Source organism: Pseudophryne corroboree, chromosome 8, assembly GCF_028390025.1.
Source record: "Pseudophryne corroboree isolate aPseCor3 chromosome 8, aPseCor3.hap2, whole genome shotgun sequence".
Lineage (NCBI taxonomy): Eukaryota > Metazoa > Chordata > Amphibia > Anura > Myobatrachidae > Pseudophryne > Pseudophryne corroboree.
The window spans coordinates 44,246,122-44,270,261 of NC_086451.1; the positions used below are offsets into that span (position 1 = coordinate 44,246,122).

Here is a 24,140-nt window from a genome sequence, read left to right on the forward strand (position 1 = left end):
GTGCTCTTCATTAAAACTTTTATATATTACTTCATATTTAATTAAATATATTCACTGTTTTTTTTTGTATAAAAGGCATGCCTGGGTCTGGGTCAGAAACAGTCTGCAGAGTAAAAGCTGTGGAGACTGGTAAACCTTACCCTACATCTATATCTTCCAACAGTCCTGATTTTCACAAACAGTCCCATATTTTGGTGACAGAAAGGCCTGTGGGCTACTATAAGGGAAGTGGTCTCATGTATGGATCTGAGCAGATATGCAGGGGCAATGAGAGTGTTAGGGGGTGGCATAGGCCAATCGGGGGAGGGGGGATTCCAGTTGCCCGGAAACCCTCCTTCCTCACAGCCTGACCAGCGGCCACTACATGCAGTATAAAGGGCAGGATGGAGCTGCTGCACATACCCAGTGGCAGTAAAAAAATTTCTACCAGTCTGGTGTGTGTGTGTGTGTGTGTGTGTGTGTGTGTGTGTGTGTGTGTGTGTGTGTGTGTGTGTGTGTGTGTGTGTGTCACTCACTGTGGATCTGAGTGCTCAATCATCGCACCAGAGAGAGAATCTGGTATGTGGCTTATCATGCTCATTGGGCCTGCATAGGTCTAATGTACTGTATTAGATACACTGTACTTGTGTTCGGGGTAGACTATAGCTTGTTACATGATAATTATGCATCCTTCATGGGCTTTTCTAAAATCGCTCTAAAATAAAAAAATTTGGAGACCCCCTCCACAAATCCTGCGCTAGCCCCTGGGTAGCCAATGAATTCAAAGTAACCAGGGCTGGAGCTCCACTGTTGGGGACTGGGGGGTCAGATTCTGATGGGGCTTCAGCCCCATTTGCCCATCCATTCCCACATCTGCACCAGTTTGTGCGGACCAACAACTTCCAATTGGAAACAAGGAAAGAAGCATGGAGAACAGGAAGGCCACAACGGACTAGATTGCTGTAGACTGGGGGTGAAAGAAGGAAGGCATGCATGAGCATTATATTGGCGAACAGAGAAAAGGAAAGATTTGCCAATACAGGTTGAGTATCCCATATCCAAATATTCCGAAATATGGAATATTCCGAAACACAGAATTTTTTGAGTGAGAGTGAGATAGTGAAATCTTTGTTTTCTGATGGCTCAATGTACACACACTTTGTTTAATGCACATAGTTATTAAACATATTGGCTAAAATGACCTTCAGGCTGTGTGTATAAGATGTATATAAAACATAAATGCATTCTGTGCTTAGACTTGGGTCCCATCATCATGATGTCTCATTATGGTATGCAATTATTCCAAAATACGGAAAAATCCCATATCCAAAATACTGCTGGTCCCAAGCATTTTGGGTAAGGGATACTCAACCTGTATTATGAAACTTTAAAATAATTGCAGGTTTTGTCAGTGGCTTATATGAACGTAAAGTAAGGATCCACCAACACACAGTCTACAGCGATTATCTCATCTCCACCATCAGTGAGCTTAGAGTAAGGTATTAGGCCACATGAAAGCTGACCAAACACACCCCAGGGTAAACTGGGGCATGTGGTTATTAAGTCAGGCAGGTTCCAGACATTCGCTCCCTCAGGCTGAACAGACAAATTACTTCCAGCACCAATGTCTCCTGTCAGCAGTCATCTCTCAATGTGTTTTCCACCGTGCTTGACTCGCTTGATCGCAACATCGAAATTGATTGGATGATTATTGGGTCATGTTGGAAAATTCAGTCAGAAGGTGACTTCTATCAGTAAACACGAGGACACAAAGGGGAGCTGCTGAATCCTACAGTGGGAGAGAACCTTTGGGTCTGCGGCCAAGGAGAAGAAAGGCTTCATATTACCTTTTATAAACATAAGGGTAAGGAGGTGGATGTAATCTTTTTAGACCAGGGCTGGCCAAACCAGTCCTCAAGATCTACCAACAGTTCACATTTTCCAGACCACCTAGCTAATACACAGGTGTAGTCATTACCAATTAAGATGTGCTGCATTCATTCCTAACTGACAAGCCTACAGATCTCCAGGAGGCCTGGAAAACATGACCTGTTGGTAGATCTTGAGGACTGGTTTGGCCAGCCCTGTTTTAGACCTTGCCAAAGCTTTCGACACTGTACCACACATGCGTCTTATCTATAAGCTACAAGAAATAGGGCTAGGGAGCACAATATGAACTTGGGTCAGAAATTGGTTAGATAATAGGGAGCAGCGTGTTGGGGTTAATGGATCATTTTCAAATCGGACCGAAGTGCTAAGTGGTGTGCCACAAGGGTCTGTACTTGGACCACTATTGTTCAACATTTTCATTAACGACCTAACAGTAGATCTAGAGAGCATGGTGTAAATTTTTGCAGACGATACCAAATTGTGTAAGGTTATAAATACGGAGGGAGATGCTGAGTCTCTTCAGAACGACTCCGTTAAACTAGAAGCATGGGCAGCCAAATGAAGAATGAGCTTCAATACAGACAAGTGTAAGGTAATGCACTGTGGTAACAAGAACAAAAAGAACGCCTACATACTAAATGGGGTAATATTAGGGGATTCTGTACTGGAAAAAGACTTAGGTTTTCACATAGATAGCAAACTAAGCAGCAGTACCCAAAGTAGGATTGCAGTAAAGAAGGCTAATGCATGCATAAAACGGGGAATTGATGCAAGGGACGAAAATTTTATACTCCCATTATATAAATCACTAGTGAGGCCACATCATTCTTGAATACTGTGTATAATTTTGGACACCATACTACAAAAAGGATATCCTGGAGCTAGAAAAGGTTCAGAGGCGGGCGACCAAGCTAATTAAGGGCATGGAGACGCTGGAATACGAGGAAAGGCTTGCAAGGCTAGGCATGTTTACACTGGAAAAGAGAAGACTAAGAGGGGACATGATCAACATCTACAAATACATAAGGGGACAATACATAGAGCTTGCGCAGGACCTGTTTTTGGTAAAATCAGCACAGAGGACACATGGACACCCGCTTAGGTTAGAGGAGAGGTGAGGAGATTCCGCACAAAGTGTCGAAAAGTTTTTTTTCACAGTATGGACAATACGTGTTTGGAATTCCCTGCCTGAGAGAGTTGTAATGGCGGACTCGGTCAACACCTTTAAGAATGGGTTAGATAAATTCCTAATGGATAAGGATATCCAAGGTTATGGTGCATAGTCACGAACTATAGTTATAAAAAATAACAAAAAGAGGAATAAAACACAACGGCTGACATCAGCATCAGACAAAATTTAGTCCAAAAATAATACTGCACAGGAGACCACAAATAGGTTGAACTCGACGGACAATTGTCTTTTTGCAACCAGGGCTACTATGTTGCTATGTTACTATGTATATTAGAAAATGGTATCTCTAGCACTGACATCTAATTGGTTGCAATTATAAAGTGTAGCATGAAGAGTATAGAACCACATAATATCGGACCCGTATACAGAATGGGGAGAGTCACTCTGCCGGCACAAGGAGATGACGTCATATCTAAGTGCCGGCACTGCACCTGTGTGCATTGGGTAGATGCTAGATCCAAGTGGGCTAAAAGACCTATAACGTCAGGGGGAGGAGCTAGGCCGGCGAGATAGTCATTTGACTATCCACGCCACCAACTATTCACTTTAGTATCCTGGGAATCCCTTTTAGCAACCCTCCTTGAGGGTACATGTCGGGTACCCCGTTCGGCCCTAGCTCCTCCCCCTGGTGATGTCAGAGGTCCTTTCTCCAACTTGGTTTTAGCCATAAACGTGTGCATTGTGAACGGCGCTGATCCGGGAATAACCTGAATTGGCGCCACGGTGGACATGGGGCTGTCCCGGGTTGGAACTGTGTTCCAAATCTTGAGTCAGACCCGGGATTCAGTGGAAAAGAGGAATAAGTCAACGCCAGAGATATTAATTTCTTGTTTCTGCTACCACTAAGAGCCTGCGTCACCTTCCCATCACACTGTCAGGCCCTAGGGTAAGACATTGTTAGCCCACTGTGCCCCAGTGCCAAGCAGAATGCTTTCGGTTGGTAAACAGAGGGAGTTTTGATTTGCAGATACATTTAAGGAGACTGGACTACTCATTTCTGGTAAAAGACAATTATTCCCCGCAATCACAGAATGGGAAGTGATACTTAAAATAAGTTAATGCAAATTTAAGAGTATTCAGAAACGTTCACACGTGAAAACACCTCAACAGAATACACATTTATGGTATCTATGCTTGCGCCATAAGGACCTCGCTCTGGTCTCACAGGGGTCTCGTTACTGACTGAATGTTCTCCCTAAATAGCAATCACATACAGCACCTGCTCCTGTAAGTAGTGGCCATGGGCATCATTCTCTTCTAGGCTAATATATAACACCTCAATAGTGCAAATATCAGGGTGAAACACTTTGTGTAGGTGACAGACTAAACACGCGCTGTATGCACAGCAAACACCATAGTGCATTTCTGGTTTTGAGATTATATATATATATATATATATATATATATATATATATATATATATATATATATATATATATATTCTGCCGAAAGATTGAAAGAGCAGGGAGCGCCAATAGTGCATTAAAAGTGTAACCATTTATTATAAAAACATCCAGGTCAACGACAAAATAAAGACCCGTACCATAAAAGGCGGTTAAACCACCGCTTGTATAACCAGCATAGAAATTACCCCACAGTGCGACCAGCGTTCTTACTCTGTACGTCAGACCGAAACGCGTATGGGCGTGGTCTGACGTACGGAGTAAGAATGCTGGTCGCACTGTGGGGTAATTTCTATGCTGGTTATACAAGCGGTGGTTTAACCGCCTTTTATGGTACGGGTCTTTATTTTGTCATTGACCCGGATGTTTTTATAATAAATGGTTACACTTTTAATGCACTATTGGCGCTCCCTACTCTTTCAATCTTTCGGCAGGATCTTTACCCGTTCGGGATCGGGTGTTTATCAGGGAAGCGACGGCTGGAGGCTCTAGAAGTGCACACTGACAGAATTACATCAACCGTTAAGATTGGGTGTCAGTGAGGAACTTTTCTCTGGCCCAGCTTTGGACTTGTAGTTCCACGGGACCTTGTCTATGCGCTCATACTGTTCTTTTTATTTATTTATAATATATATATATATATATATATATATATACATACACACACACACACACACACACACACATACAGTTGTGCTCATAAGTATTTTCTGGCCATTTGTCAGAGAATATGAATGATAACTCACAAACTTTTCTTTCACTCATGGTTAATGGTTGGGTGAAGCCGTTTATTGTCAAACAACTGTGTTTACTCTTTTTAAATGATAATGACAACAGAAACTACCCAAATGACCCTGATCAAAAGTTTACATACCCTGGAGATTTTGGCCTGATAACATGCACACAAGTTGACACAAACGGGTTTGAATGGCTACTAAAGGTAACCATCCTTACCTGTGATCCGTTTGCTTGTAATCAGTGTGTGTGTGTAAAAGGTCAGTGAGTTTCTGGACTCCTGAAAGACCCTTGCATCTTTCATCCAGTGCTGCACTGACGTGTCTGGATTCTGAGTCATTGGGAAAGCAAAAGAATTGTCAAAGGATCTGCGGGAAAAGGTAATTGAACTGTATAAAACAGGAAAGGGATATAAAAAGATATCCAAGCAATTGAGAATGCTAGTCAGCAGTGTTCAAACTCTAATTAAGAAGTTGAAAATGAGGGATTCTGTGGAAACCAAATCACGGTCAGGTAGACCAACAAAAATTTCAGCCACAACTGCCAGGAAAATTGTTCGGGGTGCAAAGAAAAATCCACAAATAACTTCAGCTGAAATACAGGACTCTCTGAAAAAAAGTGGTGTGGTTGTTTCAAGGTGCACAATAAGGAGGCATTTGAAGAAAAATGGGCTGCATGGTCGAGTCGCCAGAAAAAAAACATTACTACGCAAATGCCACAAAGCATCCCGCATACAATACTCCAAACAGCACAGAGACAAGCCTCAACACTTCTGGAGCAAAGTCATTTGGAGTGATGAGATCAAAATTGAACTTTTTGGCCACAACCATAAACGTTACATTTGGAGAGGAGTCAACAAAGCCTATGATGAAAGGTACACCATTACTACTGTGAAACATGGAGGTGGATCGCTGATGTTTTGGGGATGTGTGAGCTACAAAGGCACTGGAAACTTGGTCAAAATTGATGGCAAGATGAATGCAGCATGTTATCAGAAAATACTGGAGGAAAATTTGCACTCATCAGCCTGGAAGCTACGCATGGGACGTACTTGGATGGTCCAACGTGACAATGATCCAAAACACAAGGCCAAGTCGACCTGTCATTGGCTACAGCAGAATAAAGTGAAGGTTCTGGAGTGGCCATCTCAGTCTCCTGACCTCAATATCATTGAGCCACTCTGGGGAGATCTCAAACGTGCAGTTCATGCAAGACAGCCCAAGAATTTACAGGAACTGGAGGCTTTTTGCCAAGAAGAATGGGCAGCTTTACCATCTGAGAAAATAAAGAGCCTCATCCACAACTACCACAAAAGACTTCAAGCTGTCATTGATGTTAAAGGGGGCAATACACGGTATTAAGAACTGGGGTATGTAAACTTTTGATCAGGGTCATTTGGGTAGTTTCTGTTGTCATTATGATTTAAAAAGAGTAGTTTGACAATAAATGGCATCACTCAACCACTAACCATGAGCGAAAGAAAAGTTTGTGAGTTATCATTCATATTCTCTGACAAATGGCCAGAAAATCACAAATTCGACTAGGGTATGTAAACTTATGAGCACAACTGTATACACAGTGGCGGATCTTGCCACGGGCAAGCAGGACTTTTGCCCGGGGCGCCGCCTTCCGGAGGGCGCTGGCGCCATCCGGAGGGCGCCGCACCGTGGCAAGATCCGCCACTGCTGCCCGCTGTGTCCCTGTCCGCCTCCGCTGCAGTCCCCGTCCCCATCCCCGTCCCCGTCCGCCTCCTGATGGGAACTAGACGCTATGCGTCTAGTTTCCCTTCCTGGAGAGTAACTTTGCTGAGCGGTGCGCGATGACGTCATCGCGCACCGCACAGCAAAGGTCCTCTCTACGAAGGGAACTAGACTCATAGCGTCTAGTTTCCCTTCGTCGAGAGGACCTTTTGCTGTGCGGTGCGCGATGACGTCATCGCGCACCGCTCAGCATTCAAGCGGCGCTTTTAATGTACAGGGGGCGTAATTGACCACGCCCCCTGTATTAGGCCACGCCCCATTTCCTGCCCGGGGCGCAGAGCGCCCTTGAACCGGCCCTGTGTATACAGTATGTATAAGTATTTCTTTTTTTGACACCTTTCATTCTTATCGACCTTTCTACTGCCGCCCAACATGGATCGTCAGTATCGGTGGCGTGACTATAAATTTTGCTCTCCCGTGCCAAAAAAGTTTCTGGCGCCCATCTCTCCCTCTACAGTATACCACCCAGTCACACACTATGTGCCCCCCCCTACAGTATAGTTCACCCCACCAACCATACACACATAAGTGAGTGAAGACCATGCATCCCCTTTATAGTATAGTATACTCCCCCCCACCCCCCCCTGTCATCCCGCCACCCCATCACTCACACAAACTCTGCTTCCCTTTTATTATAGTACATGTGTGACTGAGGAGTGTACAAATTATTAGTACTCCCCCCAGTCTCTGAAATAAAACCTTGTTTCCCTTTTACAGTATATTACACCCCGCAGTCACACACACATACACTGTGCATCCCCATCACTGAGTCTGATCACACACAGCATGCCAGTCATTATGCTGCACACGCTAAACATTCACATTCTGGCGCTACTGTAACTTTGAAAGTGTTGCTGGGCAACCACAACGCATCCTGACCAACCGGCGGCCGCTGTGCCCGCCAGTTACCTGTGGCAGTGACAGAGAGCCTCCCAACTGCCCTCCACCTCGGGACACTAATGCCCACAGGTGGGACAGTGCACAAAAAGCGGGACTGTCCTGCCAAAATCAGGACACTTGAGAGGTATGGTAATATTGCCTCCCCCCCAGTTACTGATTACATTGAATAAATAGCAAAAATTCTAAATACTGCTTCGTCCTGGTCCAACAGAAGTAGTGCTCGGTATAAGGCGTTGCGTTTGAGTAAGCACAACTGAAGAGTGGCAGGGGGAAGTGATCTGTGTCACTTCCTGTCAAATAACAATTGCTGCAACAGATGTGTCAAATTCACCAGAATGGTATAACAGTATAGTTACACATAGTCGCAAACGGACTTCTATTTCCAGGAAGTTTCAGTGCAGAAGATTTGGGCCTAAACGTTTTGCAGCACTGCGCGGAACGTGGGCAAGCATGCTTTGGATTGTAAGCTCTCCTGAGCAGGGCCCTCTCTACCCTCACTTTCATGTTTGCACCTTGTTGGTCAACCTCCGATGTCCCTGCATCGCATACAAGGATTCATGGACTAACAGGAAAACTACAGCATAAGTGGTATGGTGATGTACAATACAAAATACTGGGTCAAGCAGTAGTTGCCCATAGTAACCAATCAGCTTTGAGGAAGCATTTATCAAGTACATTTTAGAAAATAATAGGTAGTTGCTGACTGGTTGTGGGCAACCTCTAAACTATTTTCACTACTTGTCATCACCCCTTTCCCCTTCACTGTACTTTATGTAGTATTTATAGCATAAATTATCTCAACACATACTGTACGTGAGCCAAACCCACGCAGTATGTGAAATTCATCACGTCGCCAATGCTTCCCATTGGCCAGGTCACAGCATCAGTTCAAAAAATAGTAAATATTTACTGCATGGTTTGTCACCCCCTGCACAATGGATGGTGCATGTTTTCCAGATATCCTCGGAGAATGACAGATGAAATAACACATAAAGGACCCCAATACTGTACATCGGCATAGATTGGGACAATTAGCCAATCTGAGACTATTGTGCAAATAAATCTGCAATGTATGGGGTTCACGGATCGCAGATTCAGACCAAAAATTGATTGGGATAGGTCAATCAGGTTGCCCAATATATTGGATTTCACAGATCAATTGGGGCTGTAGATTGCTAATGTAATGGGCCCTACACACTGGGCGGTATTACTGAAAGATATGAACAATCTCGTTCATTAATGAACGAGATACCGTTCGTATCGTTTAGTGTGGAGGCAGTGTGCCCCGTCGCTTGTGCATGCAGGCCAATATGGACGATCTCGTCCATATTTGCATGCACTGCTATAGAGCCGGGTGACGTGGGGAGTGAAGAAACTTCACTCCCCCAGTCACCTACCCCCCGCTGCCGGGTCGCCCGTCTGGCGTACAGGCGGTCGGGCCGCGCAGTGTGTAGGGCCCTTTAGTAACAATCAGCAGATTTGCAGACTGCTACTAGTAAAATGATGAGTCTTTCAAGACTGGCAGATCTGTAGTTGCTGAAAATGATCTGCAAATCACTGAACAATGGCGGGTCATTCCGACCCGATCGTTCGCTGCAGTTTATCGCAGCGCAGCGATCGGGTCGGATCTGTGCATGCATCGGTGCCGCAGTGCGCCGACGCATGCTGGACGGCCGTTGTTCCATAGCGATCGCCTTTGCCTGATTGACAGGCAGAGACGGTCGCTGGGCGGGAGGAGGCTAGACGGCGGCGTTAAGCCGCCTTTTAGGGGGCGCGGTCCGGCCAACGCAGCCGGACCACTGGGGGGGGGGGGGGGGGAGCCGCGGCGGCGTGACATCACATGCAGCCGCTGCGACCTGGGCAGCAGAGAGGTTCTCCCGGCCAGCTGCAGGAGCTGCGCTGGCCAGGAGTTACTCCTCAAATGCAAAAGCATCGCCACTGTGCAATGCTTTTGCATTTCTGTGGCGAAGGGGGGGGGGGGGGGGCAGCACTGACATGTGGGGCGGACTAGCCCTGTGCTGGACGTCCCCCCGCATGTCTGAGTGCCTGATCGTAGCTGATCGGAACTTGCAATGACCCCCAATATGTGTAATGTATGGGTGTAGATTTGGTGGATTGGGAAATCTTTAAATCTGGGGGAAAATCTCTGAATCTGCAGATTGTTTTTGTGATTGCTGATGTATGGGGGCCTTTACACACACAGATCATTTACGATTAATCAGTCACTAATCAGAACAACTCTTGAAAAGAGATCTAAGAAACACACAAATTAGGGAACCTAAAAATACCTGCTCTAGGAACCATTTCCACTGAATGAAACTGCTTCATACAGCTTGACAGGTTAGCAGGATGTGCCTGTTTCCTCTTTACAGATTGAAGTGACAGACTAAACTACCATTGACTCTTGCAATGCTCAAGCAATAGGCCCCATCATTTGACAAGGTCACAATTGCACCCTTGAGGTTGAAATCAATGGCTCTTGGGTCTTTTGCAGGCACCCTATAGAGAAATTTCTTATTATGGGATGATGGGATCCACACAAGATATGGTGCCGGAATCCCGACACACAATGGAATCCTGCAAATGGACAAGACAACGACGCCGGATCCTGAACATATGACAGCAGACTGTGTAAGTGTGTGTGTGTGGGGGGTTAGGTTTAGGCAACCCCCAGAGACCTAGGGTTAGGGATAGGCACCATCTGGGGGGGTTAAGGTTAGGCTTCAGGGGGGAGATGGTTAGATTTAGGGTGTGGGGGAGGGATGATTAGGTTTAAGCACCACGCGGGGAGGTTAGGTTTACGCTGCGGGGGAGGGGGGATTTGGAGGGTTAGGCTAGGGTAGGGTAGGGTATGGGGTGGTTTAGACAGTCAGCATTTCATACCCAACCTCAGCTGTATATCCATCCAGGTGAGCAAAAGGCACTTTTTAGCTTCATTGAAATACGACTAAAAAATATCCCACTCCCTGGTCAGGTCACATTCAGGTCTAGCCTGCTGTTAACACCGTATGTTGATAAGATGACGGAGTGTGTTATAGGCCTACCATATGGAATGGTTAATGCAATGAGTCCAAAGGTCCTAGCGCTACAATGGGTGCGGGGAACATAAACAGTAAGCCTGTAATCGTGTGCACACACTGCTAACCCTCGTGCACTAACCCAACACATTTCGGAGCCTCATAACCAAAAATTGCTTATGACACATGTTTCCTGCAGGCCAACAATGGCACAATTCATGGGTCTCAGGTTAGGGGAGGGCTTGTCACCTTGAACAGAAAGCATGCTGTGCTAGTATGCCTGGGATAATCACCCTTACAGCGGCAGGCTGGAAGCAAACATGCACATAGCACGTTACATTTTTTTTCATGCATATACTTATATATGTTAAATGATAGTTATTTACTAACAAATTGCAGATTAGTAAAACCACATAACAGCCAGACAACCAGGCTTTTATTTTTTTACTTCAGCTTGCTCCGGACTGAGAGAGGCTGCCTGCTTATTGGCTGCCGTGGTTGGTAGACCCAATCATATTACAAGAACATGACACTATATTATGGATTTGTGAAGTGACCTGTTATCTATATACATGATTTATAATTGTTATCTACAGCAATGGGCTGGAAATGTTAGGTCAGGTATGACCGCACAAGTGAGCGACCAATGACACTGTGGGACATACATGGCTGCTCCTATTTCTCCTCATGTATGGGTCAGTGAGACGCTATAGATATCGCCACAGCTAGTCTGCGGACACACAGCCCAATCCTAACCACCCTCATTCATTAGCCAAATTCTAGTGACCCCACTAACAAACCTAACCCACACTTCAGTCCTCCTAGGGCCTAACCCTATAACCGTCCAACTACATTCTATCCATAGCACAACCACTTACACCTTCTTCCTGAGGCCTAATCAGAACCTTCCCCAGTTAATTGTATCTGGAAGCAGCATGAGGACTAGTAGGGAGCAGCACTAAAGTAGGGAATAGAATGAAGAGGTAAAAAGTAGGGAACCGTGGTTCGGGTAGTAACAACGGGTAATGACAAGAAGGGTAATGATGAAGAAAAGTGTGAGGGGAAAAGGTGGTGGAGTGCAAGTGATAAGGTAAAGTATCAAAGAGGGTAGCTATAGGAGGCATACAGGAGCGCAATCAGCTGGGCAATTGTTAGGGGCAATTGTTTCCAGGGCCAATTTCTGTCAGAGAAGAATTCTTGCTTAATTGTTTGAGCAACTGCAATTTGGAGCAATTACAGAAACTGAATGCATCAAAGCCTAACCGCTACCATACGTAGTAACTGTGTTGCTGTTTTGTACTGGTAATCCAGTAAAAACAAGTCCGTTCTACAATAGTCTTATTTTCCCCCTATGTCAGACACATCCACTTTTAGTGTTGCCCTGACACTTTTGATTAGAGATGTGCATGTTTGGATTTACTCGGTCTTTAACGCCAGAATTAACGCGAGTTCAGATTTATCCGGATTTTTCTTCCTGGCTAACCAAAACACGTGACATCCGAGAGCCAATGAGATGACGTTTTGAGATCCGGGTAAATCTGAACCGTCACATCTCTACTTTTGATCCCTCTGGAATCCCCCCAAATGTCAGACATATCCACTTTTCCCCCTTTGTCAGACATGTCAAATTTTAGTGTTACCCTGTCACTTCTGATCCCCCTGGAAATCCCTATAGTTAGAAGCAACGGAACCATTACCAGAAAGCCCATTCGGAAACCTAGCGTTGGCGGAAGCGCTGTGGGCCAGCCAATAGAGGGGCTGGCAAATCTGTGGAGACACCCTGCCCCTGCGAGAAAGAAGCTGAAACACTCAGTACCACCCATATGGGGGGCCGGGCCAAATCCCTGAGAAGGCGGCGGAGGTGAGTTCTCCCAGGTCTATATGCCGGGGGCAGAGAAGGGGTTACCGGTTACAGTTTCGAAGACGGGACCGCCTGCCCCTGGATTGATTACAGGTTTTAAGTTGCGATGAGGGCCGGGGGCCCCGCAGTGCTATATAGGCCTCCAAAAGATTCAATCTGTAAATTTATCCTCAAACTTAATAAACGGTGACCTTTTTAATTTGCAACGTATATAAGTCTCCATCTGCTTATTTCAGGTATTTCAGGGGGTCCAGGAAGGGGAGGGGGGGGGGGGGGGTTGGGAGAGGGACAGTTCGTTGAAGTGTCAGGGCCCAGGGGCATCAGACAATCATCTGAGGTTTATCATAATCAACACCGCTGTCAGAGCCAGGACTACCATTAGGCGAGCCTAGGTGGTTGTCTACGGCAACAATAAGTAGGTGGAATCCTGTATTTTTAATGCCCCCACGTTGCCACCATAAAGTGCACCAGCAGCTAACAAGGAGGAAAAGTAACTGGCAGTGAAGCTTCTGTCATTTGTCTAGAACAGTCTTTGAAACGAGTTATAAGCGGATTGGTTGCTTATGGCAATGTCTCTACTTTATCACTCTCCAAGGCTGGATACATTCTCCCCCATTATATTTTGGATTATCAGTGCCAAAGGACATTTTGAGACTGTGCATTAAATGCTTTACTTTAACGTATGTGTGCAAAAAGTCTCTCTGCCAGTTCCTTGAATAAGTGGAACTAAATCCAAAAATGAAAGCTACGTTAGTGTATATAGAAGTGAAAGTTGTTGTATTTTTTTATTACTGACAAATCACTTTTGCAGTTTTATCCCCACCTGACTTGGAGAAGCAATGAGCGCTCTCGTGGGCATAATTAGCAAAATAGTTTTTACTAAAAAAATATGAAAAAGGGAGTTTTAAATAAAATAAAAGGGAGTTTTCACACCCACTTCACATTATTTTAGTATAACCTGATTGTATTAAAGGGCTTTGGGAGCAGTTTTCGTGAAAAACTACTCCAAGCCTTTTAATTCACTTTTTTTTTTTTTTTAAATACTCAGATTGCATTTCCCATTCTTGTAATGGAAGTGTGATCTGCCCGAATTTACTAAGGGGAATTGTGTAAAAATACCAAGGGGGAGCCCTGCGATGACAATGCTATCTGGAGATGGCGCTAAGCAGGCTCCTCCCCGTTTCCTCTGCTCCTGCACATGCACAGTACAATGTCAGGATCTTTTTCAAGGAAAATTCCTGGAGAATTGCGGAAAGCGGATTCGCAGAGACAGGGCTTTCTCGCAAGCTCTGTCCCTGCATTCGATAATTGATACATCTCTGCGGTGCAATTAAAGTGCCGGTATGCATCAAGCTCTGTAAAGCAAAACGTTCCGGATCTTGTCCCCGATAGGTAATGCCATCTATAGGTGGTGTTGCCTATAGCAGCCTATGGTCTTCTTACCGCAGACTTCTCCTGAGAGGGATCTGAAGTAAGGACTCCTGGGTCATAAACCTAGATGTCCTCACAAAGCAATGAACAGCTCTTATCGGAAGATCCGTCCTTTGTATTTTTTAATTGCAGTTGTACAGACATTTGGCATCAATAAATGCTGCCGTGCATGCTGTGTCGGGATGTACTGCATTCAAACTGTGATGTTTGATACATTCCGCTCTTTGTATTAAAGGCAGATAAGCCCTGACAACTCCTGTTCATTCTTGGGCGTATGCATCCAAATTGCTGGGTAAAGGTTAGTCCAGCCTTAACGCTGCCTGGCAGTCAGGGGTGGATTTAGGGGTGAGGGTGCCCCTAGGCATAACAGTAACGGCTGCTCCCTGCTGCCTAATTTTATTATTTTTATTGATTGGTTATAAGCCATCATTTGATGATAGTCCATTTAATAGAACAATAAATAAAAAAAGCCACTATGACATTTTAAGTATGTGTACATATTTACTAATACCCCTTTTCCACTAGTATGATGCGGGTCGCATCCGGGAGCCTGACACGGGTGCTACTCGGCTGCGACCCGCATCAGAGCCCCCTTTCCCACTGCACTCACCAACCCAGCATATTGTCGGGTTGGTAACGCTGCTGGTGACGCGGCAAGGGCGGCGCTGGGAGATCACATGCTCTCCCAGCACCGCCCTTCCATACACTGCACAGCTTCCCGGGTTGAACTCGTGTTCAACCCAATAAGCTACCCGGGTAGGATTCCCGGATCATTTGATCCGGGTTTTTGCAGAGGGAGCCGTTTCCACTAGCAAAAACACGGGTAAATGCGCGCCCCCATGCATTTACCCGTGTTTTTAGAGCTAGTGGAAAAGGGGTATAAGTAGGACAGCTTACAGCAGCAGTATGTGCATGGCCTCCCCATTTACACTCCATTCAAGATGGCGTATGGTACAGTACAGTGGAAATATTTTGGAGTCGCTCGTACTATTATTATTATTATTATTATTAGCACAATTTAAGAAAAAAAACTCTTGTTGAGGCAGGTAAGGCCGACTACACATCAGAGCGATGTGTAGCCGGCCAATCTGGAGAGAGATAAAGTGAAGAGCAATAAAGCACCAGCCATTCAGCTCCTGTCATGTTACTGGCTGTGTATACCTCAGAACGATGTGTAGCCGGCCAATCTGGAGAGAGATGAAGTGGAAAGCAATAAAGCGCCAACCAATCCGCTCCCGTCATGTTACAGGCTGAGTTTGAAAAATTACAATTAGGAGCTGACTAGTTGCGTACATTGGGGCAGATGTACTAAGGGCGGGATGTATTAACATACATCACCGCCCATCGCATCGATGTTGATCGCATATGTAATGTGGTGACGGAGGCCCCCCGCGATACCTGTGAGGTGGTGTGCGGGGGGGTCTCCGTCACATCTCTGGGGTCTCCACCTGCTCACCTGCTGGGAAGCAGGCAGGCTGTCCCCGGCGCCTCTGGCTGTGTTGCTAGGGGGAGGAGGAGTTTACCTTCCGGGACCAGGGCTGCCTGGAAGAAGATATTCCGGAGGGAGGGGGGTCGGTGCCGGCGGCAGGTTGCGGCGGCTGGCGTTAAGAAGCCCATAGGCTTCTGGAGCGAAAGCGCTGCGGACGGGGGTTAGTACATACAAAAATGCAATTAAAAACCCCGAAAACGGGGGTTTTATCGCATTTTCCCTTTAGTGCATCCCGCTCTGAGTCTTGGAGAGCGATAAAGTGAGGGAGAGATGAAGTGCCAACTAATCAGCTCCTAACTGTCATTTTTCAAACACAGGGCGCAATGTACTAAAGGTGAGGACGCAGGCAATACTCAGAAAATGTGCGTTTTGGTGGCATTTCCATATGTACCAAGCTCCGGAATATAATACATTCTAGAGCTTGGATGTGGTGGATAACGCTGTCTGTAGATGCCATTACCCAATAGACACCTATGGGCTTCTTTTCGACATTCCCTCTGAGAGGGATCCAAACAGATCCTTTCCCAGCACCCCCTGCGGCCTGCACGTCACACTGCCCATGCACAGAATAACTCCCGAGTCCTAAACCCGGAACTCCGGTGATGGCAAAGAAGAGCTCTAATCAGGAGAGCTGTCCTGTGTGATACTAGTCGCATTTCTATGTACATACCGGTGTTATTAATGCCTGTATGTACCCAATAAGTGGCGGGATGTATCACATTGTACGTGCGATGCGCAGTACATCCTACCCACAGCCTGTAACATGACAACAGATACAAGCTGATTGGCTGGAACTTTATCTCTCTCCATTCCTCTCTCTAAACCTTAGTACACCTCACCCACTATCTCTCCACGCTTTGATACTTATGTTCCAGAGACTAAGGGGTCTATTTACTAAGCTTTGGATGGAGAGAAAGTCCCTGGAGATAAAAGTACCAGCCAATCAGCTCCTAACTGCTATGCCACAGGCTGTGTTTGAAAAATGACAATTAGGAGCCGATTGGCTGATACTTTGGGGGACATTTATTAAGCAGTGATAGGAGCGGGGAAGTGAGCCAGTGGAGAAGTTGCCCCATCAACCAATCAGCAGCTCTGTATCATTTTATAGTATGCAAATTATAGATGTTACTTCAGTGCTGATTGGTTGCCATGGGCAACTTCTCCACTGGCTCACTTCTCCGCTCTTATCACTGCTTAGTAAATGTCCCCCTTTATCTCCAGCGACTTTATCTCCATCCAAGGCTTAGTAAATATGCAAGGTGCAGAAACTGCTATGGGACTACACAGGGGCTTTCTTCCCTGTTAAAGCCCCGTATCTATGCCAGTTTTTCAACATCAGTTAGCAAACGTGGGACCTTGCCAAGTGTTTGCTACGGGGACCACAAATGCCTAAGCCTGCAAATACCATTACCTAGACTCCTGCGCAATTCTTGGACAAATTCCAACCGCACCTCTTAGTCAGACCTATTCGCATAGTGGTTGGGCACAAAAGTGGTGTCCAGAGTGGTTACTAAGGGGGACATTTACTAAACAGTGATAAGAGCGGAGAAGTGAGTCAGTGGAGAAGCTGCCCATGGCAACCAATCAGCGCTGAAGTAACATCTATAATTTGCATACTATAAAATGATACAGAGCTGCTGATTGGTTGATGGGGCCACTTCTCCACTGGCTCACTTCTCCGCTCTTATCACTGCTTAGTAAATGTTCCCCCCCTAAATCACACGATCTGCTCTAGACATCAAGGCTTAAAAATCAGCAGACCCCTAATTTTGGTTAAAGACAAAAGCAAAAAAATCAGAGAGAGAAAAAAAAAAGCACGCTCATCACACACTGGACACATCCCTACTGATTACAAGCAATATTAGCACACATGCAGGAGGATTACAGGTTCTTTCAGTGAGTGACATGCAAATCTTTGTCACTGACATTGCACGTGAAGCTAGAATTGATTAACGTGCACACATGTACTTCCAGTCACGTCCGTGACAGCGACACTCATACAAATACAACTCCTGTATTCAGTTGCGCTTGATCCAATCCATCTATACACCAACATGAACACACTCACATCATTCATCCTAACACACAGACGCTATAGCCGAAGAACTGAGACGATGACAATAGCCGACAGAACTGGAGGAGATGAATGACCATTGTTACACAAGGACGACGCTGTACTAGAGAGAAGCCGCAGCACAGATGACTAGAGACAGAGGTGTGAGGCCTGCAATTATCAAACGCACGGTGCAGCTTAGAGCTAGGAGAGTGTACTGCGCACACAGCACTTGAGTGGCTGGCAGCGACCCTTGTTCCTGTTTAGGGCTGTGCATGTGTTCTAGGGAGCTAGTCAAGTTGAACACACGATAATTGTATTGTCACTTATCAAGACACAAAAATTCAACGCAATTCTCCATCGATGATTGGCCATCCGTTTGGGGAATTTTGCAGGTAAAAGCTGCTTAGGCCATAACTGGAGATGTTATTGCAGTGAGACGGAAAACTGACACCCGCAAAGTAATCCTATATAACCAATTTGACCCCCTCCCTCTACAGATTTGTACCCTCTTCCTGCATAGCTCTATACAGTCCTGGACCTAGTTATCGCACAATGAAATCAATCATCGGTACACACACACAAATAGCAAATTCCTTGGAAAAACTTTTAACAGAGCCGAAAGCGCTTTAATACGCTGGAGGCCGTTATTAGTACTGGGGGAAATGGAAGCTGTGATAATGATATATTGTTTATACTATCAAGAGCACTCCAATGTGTCGGCATGCAATACATACAGTATTATACTGCACTGAATGGCAGCTCCGTAGAGAATGATGGCGACACATACACTGCCTGTTTATGGTTATATGGACACGGAGGTGGTCTTTAAGGTTATGAAGTGCAGGATCTTGGCGCCATGTGAGGTAATTTGGACAGCAACGTGAAACATGAGTTATAGAATGATATATTGTAACGCAGTGGTGCCCAAACTTTTTAGAATGATGGTGCACTAATATATCGAAATGTTTTCACGGAACCCCTAGAGACCAAAAGTTTCCCATTCAGAAAAAATTCTGACATTTAGTAAAATGTGTCTATAGGTCATCCGTAGGGTCACTTGTGGGGTGAGGGACAGGATTGGCTTCTGTTTGTCCACATAGGTTATGACTGGCAGGGCACCAGCACTGGTTTGTTTATTACACTGACCATGGATAATTTGAAGTGGTCCTGGACCACCAACCAACCCAGGGCACCCCTGCAAGTGGCCAGAGGCACCCCAGGGTGCCACAGCACCCAGTTTGGGAACCGCTGCTGTAAAGTATTGGTGGTGGGCACTGAATGTAACAATACATTGGCAGTCTCATGGAATAGAGTGTTTCGGAGGTTCTGTGCTATAACTGTGTTGTGCTGTCTTTATATTACACTGCACACTGGGGTAACAGTCATCTGACATTACTTCAGACACAGATATACTGCAACAACAGCCATTGTGCAGGTAGAGCCTGGAAGAACATAGCCAGGACAGTGTCACAAGATATATATATATATATATCTTGTACACACACACATCCAGTATGTCACATACACACACTACTACACTGTATCCCAGGCCACTGGTGTATACACTATATATACAGAGCTCTAGCAGCGCAGGACAGGGACGCAGCATTACATGGCTCTGCTGAGCCGCAGCGCATCTGTCGTGTAACTTCCCCATGTAACAGGCTCTGCATTAGCCCGCTCTGCCCTTTACCTTTAATCTGACCCTCATAGTCTGCGGTCCGGTCCCTCCTCGGCTTTCCGTGGGATGCCATCCTGTACCCGGTGCCTGTCGCTCACTGCCCCGCTGTCATATCACTGCCAGTGCCGCCTCCTGACATCCATAGGCTCCGGATCAGCAGGGAGCAGCGTCCGCTAGCAGCGTGCCATCCGCAGGGTGTGTGGGTGCTGTGCCCGGGGGTGTGCAGTGACTCCGTACTGTCCAGTTCACCTTCTGTGCTCAGGAGTGCCAGGGCAAAGTGCTGTGCCAGCTGCAGGCAGTGTGCGATGCAGTGTGCCTCCTGCTATTGCGGAGCTACATGCGGGGAGCCCCCAGTCCAGACAGTGCCGGGGGAGGTGCAGACACTGCACGGGAAAAGGTAGTCAGCGCCCGGAGGATGTGCAGCCAGTGTCCGGGGAGGGTGCAGCCAGTGTCCGGGGAAGGTGCAGCCAGTGTCCGGGGAAGGTGCAGCCAGTGCCCGGTGGATGTGCAGCCAGTGCCCGGAGAAGGTGCAGCCAGTGGCCGGAGAAGGTGCAGCCAGTGGCCGGAGAGAAGGTGCAGCCAGTGCCCGGTGGATGTGCAGCCAGTGCCCGAGGGAAGGTGCAGTCACTGCCCGGGGAAGGTGCAGACAGTCCTGGCAGTGTCCAGCGCTGACTTCCAGCTGCAGTGAGTGCAGTGCACAGAGCCCAGCAGCAGCAGCAGCAGCAAGTCAGGCACCGCCCCCTCCTCCCCTTCAGCTGTCTCTGTGTGATCACAGATTGATGTCTGTCTCTCTGTTGTCTTCAGCTGTCTCTATGTGTAGGGAGGCATCAGCCTAATGGGGGTATCTATCACTTAGACATACCTGCCAGTCTCCCTCCCTGCCCCTTTGTATGGCTTGTTCTGTGCATGAACCCCCTCCCCTCTTCCCTATGTCTCTATGTGATTATTTATGAATGAAGCACCAGCCAGACATGTATATAAATGAAGGGTGTTTAATATATATATATATATATATAGAGAGAGATATATATAGAGATATATATAGAGATATATATAGATAGATATAGAAACATAGAATTTGACGACAGATAAAAACCACTTGGCCCATCTAGTCTGCCCATTTTTTTATCCTTTAGGTAATCTCAACCCTTTTTGAACCTTAATTCTTTGTAAGGTTAAATATATATATATATATATATATATATATATATAGATAGATAGATAGATAGATAGATAGATATATATAGGTGGGGGTTTTTTGTGTATGCATAGGTAGAGATTATATATGTATTTTTAGAGGCAGACTTATGTGACTTCCTCCCTAATATATATATATATATATATATATATATGTATGTATGTATGTATGTATGTATATGTCAGTGACTTCCTCTCCCTGTCAGTGGGGTCTCCTGCTCTCCCCCCCCCCCCCCACCCCATCACCACCACCTCCCAGGTCAGCATCTCACCACAGTCAGTGTGATTTTCTCCATCACAGTTACACTTCCCATTTATGGACCAATCAGGCTCAGAGAATAGTGGGCTGATCATCTGTGGCTTGCCTGGTCCTCTGCATGCTGCAGCTCACTCACTGGAGGAGACAGTGCATTCTGGGGCCTGTAGTCCTTGCTGCACTATGATCAGCTCATCCCTTTTTTCTCCTACACCATGACAAGCTTTGTCCTCACAAGCAGCACAAGTGCATTTGCTGTCAGCCCATAAGAGGTTTTGTAAAAACATTAACCTAGTAAGATGAAGAACAATGAGAATGCTGCATTCATTTTTAATCATTTACCTGACCACTACTCCATAAAGCTCAGTCATTTGTTATGCATCAATCAATAAATGCTTATTAATTACCCAGAGGAAAGATGTTAACTTCCACTGTACTGGGTTAGCAGAGGGTAAAGCATGGCCATATTTACAACAAATAGATAAAGAGATATTGCAGATGGACGCAATGGCGATGTCAAACACAGTGGAGCGATTTTTAGCCACTGTACAGGCACCACAGCTGCAGAGTGGACGCGATACGATTATCAACAGGGAGGCGTGGTGAGGATTCAAACGCAAAGTGAGTGACAGGTAGTGAGTGTTTGGGGGAGGTATAGGGGGTTTCTCATAAAATCGCATACGCGTCATGACCGTTTTCTGGGCGTGTCCTAGTCAGCAGCCAAGTTGACACAGTTGGACTGGCCCCAGCGTTTTGGTTGAGATGGACATTCTGACACACCATAGGATTGCTCAGATGTTCACTAGTGCGTCCGATGGGCGAGAGATGGGCGTCTCTGTACACAAGACAGCAGCGGAGTCGTTTGCAAGTCGCTGCGCCTGAAATCGAGTGTCAGGACTGGCTGGATGGGTATGTCTTAGGCTGGGTACACATTAGGCCATTATCGCCACAATTTAGTGCATCGGAACGACAAATTGTGCATATAGTGTGCATGCACTATTGCTCACTCCTGCGGGTCACATTCGACATCTTCTGGTTGGCCCCGCTGCACGACCAACCGGAAGATATTACATACAACCCAGTATAGTGTAATAAAGGACGGAATGTGGTATCGTTCCATTGTTCATTACTTCAAGCTAGTGTGTACGGGCAATAAGGGATGATCCGGGGCAAAAGGAAATTGCCCCGGCCATCGCGCTGACTGCCCATCAGCCTGATGTGGCCCCACCCTTAGGCGAGAGCTGTCCAACGTGACAAGTATTGCAGTAAAGTAGCATTCCCTGTTTTTAATACAAAGTGCATTTTTTGTTTGCAAAGTAGCTACAAGGCATCACAAAGTCCTGGTGTTCTTTAACATATTGCCAAAGGTTATGCAAAGAATTTATATATCATTGTATATATTTGTTTATACCTATTTGCAAGGCAGCTGCAGAAAGTAATCATTACTTTTCACTGAATATCACAGTAGCACTATGAGAGCTGCTACACTGGGTAATGTACTGGGTAATGTACCAACCACTAGAAGATGGCATTAGGCATTGTGGCCTATGGGTTACATTATGCACAATTATCTGGGAGCCGGATCTGAAGGGTCACCCCCGGTACTGTTCGCTCACAGGTGGCGTCTGCGCACCTTACTTCTTACACATATCTCAGGGATGGACTCATATCAGCGTTCTTCTCCCTGCATGGGAAAATTGATAAATGCCGTCGATAATTGCTTATTATCACGATATGTGGTGATGAGAAATTCTAAATTTGATTTTGCGCATCCCCATTGCAAGCTATAGCTTGGAGATCCACTGGCTAAATTGATTTAGGCCACCTTCCCCATAGAGGTCGATGGTGGGGTAGTAAGCGGACGAAAGAGATGAACAACAGGAGCAAGCAGTCATTACCCCGATATTTGCCTCTTGGTAAACTATGAGCAGCTGCTGAGATAAACCCCTTCTCTGGGAGAACACTGGGAAAAGGGATGATGTTAGTTTCATAAATCCCACACAGTATCAGTACCTGGCCAAGATATGCAGATCCGTGAATACAATCATTTGTCATTTGCTCCTACTGTCACCTAGGAATGTCCCCTCAGTGCAGCCCCCTTCTGAAATATTGACGCATACAGACAGTTGCAAGGACACATTTGGCAGACACACAGGTGTGACTGGTGCACACAGGTTAATAAATGCCTACATACAGTACATACATATTAGGCAGCTTGGGCTTAATGTAAAACGCTTTGTAGCCTTATCAATGTTCAGGGCTGTGTTGCCCACTGCAGATATGTCAACAGTTTATTACTCTGTCACCTTGAATTGAATTCTAATCACTCAGCTCATAAATTACCAACAAGAATACTGCATACCCCCAGAGCAAGGAAACAGCATTGCAGGGCCACATCAAGGACGTATGAGGCATACACACAGGGCGACACAATGCTGTGTGCTAAGCGATCTAGGGGGGTGATTCAGACCTGATCGTAGATGTGCTAAATTTAGCACATCTACAATCATTTACTCAGAAATGCGGGGGTACGCCCAGCACAGGGCTAGTCAGCCGTCAACGGCGATGCTTTTGCACCTGCCAAGTAGCTCCCTGCCTGCGCAGCCTAGGCGGCTACCCGACGCGTCCCAGGTCGCAGCGGCTGCGTGTGACGTCACGCAGCTGCCGCTTCCCGCCCCTGCAATGGTCCGGACACGCCTGTGAGGGGCACGCCCCTCCCGCCCTGCAACCGCCTCTGCAAGTCAATCAGACAGAGGCCATCGCACCCGCACTCACCAAAGGGCTTCAGACTGCGATCGCTACCGTTGCAGCAATCAGATCTGAATCAGGCCCTAGGTTAGCACAGATCGTTCAGCACACATCGCTATACACACAGCTGTGTGCTGAGCATTCTGTGCTAATCAGTGTTCTTTACGCACATGCTGGGCCATCTAATTAGATCTTGTCTGCATGTGCTAAAGATCTGAGCGGGCGATGGCGATGCGTAGGACCGCCATCGCTATGGGGTGTACACACGGAGTGATCAGTGCTTAATTTCTAAGCAATCTAGACAGATGGCTTAGAAAATCACCAAAAATTGCCCTGTGTGTACGCCCCATTACGGTACAAATGTTATAACATAGGGGGGTAATTCAGAGTTGATCGCAGCAGGAAATTTGTTAGCAGTTGGGCAAAACCATGTGCACTGCAGGAGGGGCAGGTGTAACATGTGCAGAGAGCGTTAGATTTGGGTGGGGTGTGTTCAAACTGAAATCTAAATTGCAATGTAAAAATAAAGCAGCCAGTATTTACCC

At 46.2% G+C, this 24,140-nt stretch overlaps 1 protein-coding gene across 2 annotated transcripts in view; it reads right to left on the reverse strand.

Moving 5' to 3' along the window:
* ARHGAP4 (Rho GTPase activating protein 4) overlaps nucleotides 1–20,244 on the reverse strand; it is a 229,147-nt gene extending 208,903 nt beyond the window's left edge. The window contains exon 1 of one of the 2 annotated variants that reach the window (XM_063936299.1): nucleotides 19,407–20,244. In XM_063936299.1, the coding sequence (XP_063792369.1) occupies nucleotides 19,407–19,467 (61 nt within the window). In that variant the 5' untranslated portion in view covers nucleotides 19,468–20,244. The remainder of the gene's footprint in view (nucleotides 1–19,406) is intronic. The other variant, XM_063936300.1, reaches the window with a different exon arrangement.
* Between the last annotated feature and the right edge of the window lie 3,896 nt (nucleotides 20,245–24,140).